Source organism: Lotus japonicus, chromosome 4 (genome assembly GCF_012489685.1).
Source record: "Lotus japonicus ecotype B-129 chromosome 4, LjGifu_v1.2".
In the NCBI taxonomy this organism is placed as follows: Eukaryota; Viridiplantae; Streptophyta; class Magnoliopsida; order Fabales; family Fabaceae; genus Lotus; species Lotus japonicus.
In genome coordinates, this window is record NC_080044.1 from 38,236,047 (window position 1) to 38,240,728 (window position 4,682).

General features: G+C 41.4%; 1 protein-coding gene across 1 annotated transcript; it reads left to right on the forward strand.

Moving 5' to 3' along the window:
• Window positions 1–2,081: 2,081 nt before the first annotated feature.
• Window positions 2,082–2,783, forward strand: LOC130712717 (uncharacterized). The gene has a single exon (XM_057562535.1). The coding sequence runs from the start codon at window positions 2,082–2,084 to the stop codon at window positions 2,781–2,783; it is 702 nt and encodes a 233-aa protein (XP_057418518.1).
• The last annotated feature ends 1,899 nt before the right edge of the window (window positions 2,784–4,682 follow it).

Consider the following 4,682-nt stretch of genomic DNA (forward strand, 5'->3'; position numbering starts at 1 on the left):
GGCGTTATAAAGTGGCAATGAGGTGGATTTGTCCCACGCGATTGTCCCGTCTTTTGAGACGCTAAAGTGGCGATGAGGTGGGTTTGTCCCACGGGATTGTCCCGTCTTTTCGAGACGTTATAAAGTGGCGATGAGGTGGGTTTGTCCCGCGTGATTGTCCCGTCTTTTGAGACGCTAAAGTGGCGATGAGGTGGGTTTGTCCCACGTGATTGTCCAGTCTTGCGAGACGTTATTGTTTGATTGATATTGTTGAGGTTATTGATATCTGAGTTAATTATATTGTTGGTTTTATTGATATCCGAGTTGATTTTATTGTTGGTTCTATTGATATCTGGGTTGGTTTATATTGTTGGCTTGATGATATCTGATTTGATTTATATTGTGGGTTTTGTTGATATATGAGTTGATTTGTATTGTTGGTTTTGTTGAAATTTGATCTACATCTATACTGTTGAAGTTATTGTTATCTGAATTAATCTATACTGTTAAGTTATTGATTCCTGCGTTAATTTATGTTATTAAGTTGTTGATATCTGTGTTAAAACCATATCGTTTGATTCTGTTAAATATATGATTCGATTTCATGATTGATAGGATGAGTCGTCATCTAACTTGAGTTAAGTTGCTAGTTATTTACCATGCTATGGAATTAAATTCAATAGCATGCTTTTCTCTTTTATATGTGGTAGTTGTATGAAGTTAACCCTTTCTGTTTGCTACTTGTTGTTTGGGCGCTTAACGCTATTAGGCGATGGAGAGCCTTCCGATGATGCTTAGCCATGCTGAAATGGAGGAGGAATAGTAACCGGCGGAGCAAGAATGGAAAAAGCTGTGTAGTTTGCTCTTAGTAGTTTATGCTTTGAGTCTTCTTCGTCATCTGAAAACCCTGCTACTAAAACCCTGTTTTCGCCACTGTTTAAGTGTGCGTACTTATTTTGGAAACTTGCTTATGATATTGTAAGACACTATTATTATATGTCGGGAACGGGTTGTTTAATTAAGACTATGTTATGTATTCAACTATGTTTAGTTGTTTTGAAAAGAAAAAAATATATCGTGTTTTCTTAGGATTACGAAATAGTCCTTAGACTTTGTTAGGTTACTAATGTGACTCCTCAGTTGAGAAATTGGGGCGTTACCATTGTGGTATCAGAGCTTTGGTTGAGAAACCAGAGCTTTTGGGTAGATTGTCTGCTTAAGATGTTTGAACTCTGAGACTGATTGATGGGGTGTCAATCGGAGGGAGAGTGAGCTGATTACTTCTTATTTTTATTGTGTTTGAAGGTTGTTCGTGAGTGAATAACCTTGTACTAGTTAGTGTTAATTATACATTGATATAAGAATATAGATATGTATATACATAGTTAGTTATTATAGAACATATCGTGTTGTTCTGACCTGAGTGTCTGTTGTGGTCTTTGACTGTTCATGAAAACAGGAACAGGAGGCTTCCACAACCGAACGAGACTCAAGGTTCAGACAGCATGAATCCGATGGAGCAAGCTATTGCTAATCTGACTGCCCTTATGGCACAACAAGTTACTAACACTGCCGCAAGGGAAGAAGCTGAAGCTCAACGTGCTGCTACTGCTGCTTTGGTGGCTGCACAAAACCATGCTGAAGAGAATGCTCGTCGTGCTCAGCGTGAGGAGCGTGAACTAGCTGCTGCTCAGACCAGGGGTCTGAATGATTTCAAGCGTCAGGATCCACCGAAGTTCTCTAGAGGCTTCGATCCGGAAGAAGTTGACCTTTGGCTCCAAGAGTTGGAGAAGATCTTCACCTTTCTGCGTACGACTGCTGAGATGAAAGTGGATTATGCGACCTATCTGCTGATTGGTGAAGCTGAGTATTGGTGGCGTGGGGCTAGGCCTATGATGGAGGCTGACAATCAAGCTATCACCTGGGAGTGTTTCCGTGGGGCTTTTCTGGACAAGTACTTTCCTAATAGTGCTAGAGCCGCTAAGGAGGCCCAATTTCTGAGACTCCGTCAAGGAGGCATGACCGTAGCTGAGTATGCTTCTAAGTTGGAGTCGTTGGCGAAACATTTCCGCTACTTTCGAGGACAAATAGATGAAAGCTATATGTGTGAGCGCTTCATTGATGGGTTGAGCTATGAGCTACAGAGGGCGGTGCAACCGCTAGGACTGAACCGCTACCAAGTTCAGGTGGAGAAGACCAAGGGAATCGAGGCCATTGATAACGCAAGGGGCAAGTACCGAGGTCTGAACAAGTCTGACCAAGGAAGTGGAGGTTCGACAAGGACTAACCAAGGAAGAGATGACCAGGGCAAGCACTATCAGAAGAAGCCGTACCTCCGTTCTCAGGGTGAGGGAGCAACTTCTGGGACTTTTTATCCCTCGGGCGGGGATGGAACTGGACCGAGACCTCTTTCGGTGAGCCTGGAGGATGTGACTTGTTTCAAGTGCAACAAAAAGGGGCATCTTGCTAATCGCTGTTCTGAGATTCCTATGGTCTGCTGGAACTGCAACAAGCAAGGTCATATTGCTAGGGATTGCAAGGTTCCTAAAGTTGAGGTTGCTGCAAATGTTGCTGGGGCAAGGAGGCCTACTGCTGGTCGAATGGTCTACTTCATTAGTGGAACTGAAGTTGATGAAGACGAGGGTCTAATCCGCGATACCCGCGAGATCCCGGGTAATTCCCTTATCGTACTATTTGATTATGGTGCTACACATTCTGTTATAGACTTAGCTTGTGTGACGTGGTTAAAGCTAGATGTGACAGAATTACTGTTCGACCTGATAGTATCTATCCTTGTTTCATAAGGATGTAACAGTAGAAGGAATAGAAGTTAAGAGACGGATTCTGATGAGAGGTCGTATGAGTTCCAGGAGTAGGGTAGTATCTTTTGCAAGGAGGAGTTGTTAGAGATTTGATAGATTAAGAGATGATCTTAGATTAGACGTGGCTACTTGATGAGATAGACTCATTGGCCTTACTAGTGAGTTTTTCTAAATTTTCATCCGCAAGATATTGAGCCTGATCAATTTAATATTGAGGGGGTGATATTTGGAATCACAGCTGGCGTGGACTATGATAGGAGGATTGTTTGGATTGGATCGATGATTAGTCGAGTTGATAGATGGGTTTATGTTAAATGTTTGATTCTCCTTGCGGATAAGTTGTAGTTTTAAGAAATAGTCTTCCACTTGAGGAGTGTGAGAGAGCGAATGGATAATAGAGGTCCAAACTTAGTAAAGGTGTAGACTTTAAGTCTGAGAATTCTTGTCCTAAGTGGGTAAAACCTGGAGACTGTCAGACTTTGGGTAGCAAACTAAGGATTTGATTGACATAGGAGTGACCAGGTTAAGGATGGAAAGTTCTAGCATTGAGTTGCAGACTGGAGGTTGTTATCTGTGGGAGAGTCACCAAGAACCTAAGGGTAAACGAGACTTGAGGATAGCTTAGGAAATGTTATGTGAGGGGATGACACTCCCGAGTTCCTCTGACACCAAGTTTCGAGGACGAAACTTACTTTTTGGGGGGTAGTATTGTAAGACCCAGGATTTTAGAATTAAAATAAATTAATTAATTTCCACCTCACGCATAGGATTCTGTATAAGCGTGAGAGGAACTTGACTTATGTTTGATGTTTGGATTAGTATTATGAGAAAGAAAGTTCAGGGAATGGTTAAGAATAGTTATATAGTCGCTATAGGTTATAGCACGAGTTTCATTCACTTCCGCCTTAGGGCGAAAACGTTAGTAAATGGCTAATTTGCTCTTAAAGCACTGTAGAAACGATATTCAAAAATATTCAGAGGAATATAAGAACTTCTCTTATTCCTTTCCACGACGAGTGTTTCGACAAGAAACCCTGGACTGTACGAACGATCGATTTCGATTCTCGGAAGTTTGCCGAAACCGAGTTCCTGTTAGCTCAAGAACCTTAAAGTAAACTGTTGATGAAGACTTTTTCTATTCGGAGCTTCAAACGAAGATTCCACACGCGTACACCCATTTCTTTCGATGTTTCTAATCTTTCTTCAGAAAGAAGTTTTCTCATCCGACATCAACTGCAAAAAGTATTTTTTCGGGTAAAATAGATTTACACCGACTTTGGATCGTTTGCGTTAATTCTGAGAAACCTGTTTTGAGTTCTGGAATTCTGTCGCCAGAACTTATCTTAGAATTCACGGAGAAATGTGCAGGAAAAATCGGAATCGCGAAATATTTATTTTCCCGCGTTTTCCATTTTCTATAAATAGCTTGAGAAATCAAAAAAAAAAAAAAAACATCACCACCAACACACACACACGGCCGTGAGCTTCAAGGAGGAAGGAGGAGAAAAAGATTTTCACTGATTCTTGTCTGATCATCGCACAGTTCGTTGCTACGCGTAGGCCTCGAGGTACTGATGCTTTTTCCTTACCTCTCATCGTAAATTCTGTCGCTTTTCTCTATGTCTTTCTGTGCTCAAAGTTTTGAGCTTTTTGTAAAACTGTCCAAATAACTTGATTTCTCTGTCTAAACTTATTCCCTGCATGCCCAAGAGCATGTTTAGCGGATTACATTTCGCCGAATCGCCGCAGAACTTCAATTCTGCTTAAAATACCCATTTTATGCTGAGGTTCCGCTTTGAGTCAAAAACTCTCGACTGAGCTTAGCGTCAGTAGGATTAGTTGTCATAATCGTCGTTGGTATCGACCTCATCCAATTTATTT

Bases quoted from the DNA above. Each gene is read 5' to 3' on its own strand.
- LOC130712717 (XM_057562535.1), top strand. From the start codon at position 2,082: ATGTGTGAGCGCTTCATTGATGGGTTGAGCTATGAGCTACAGAGGGCG.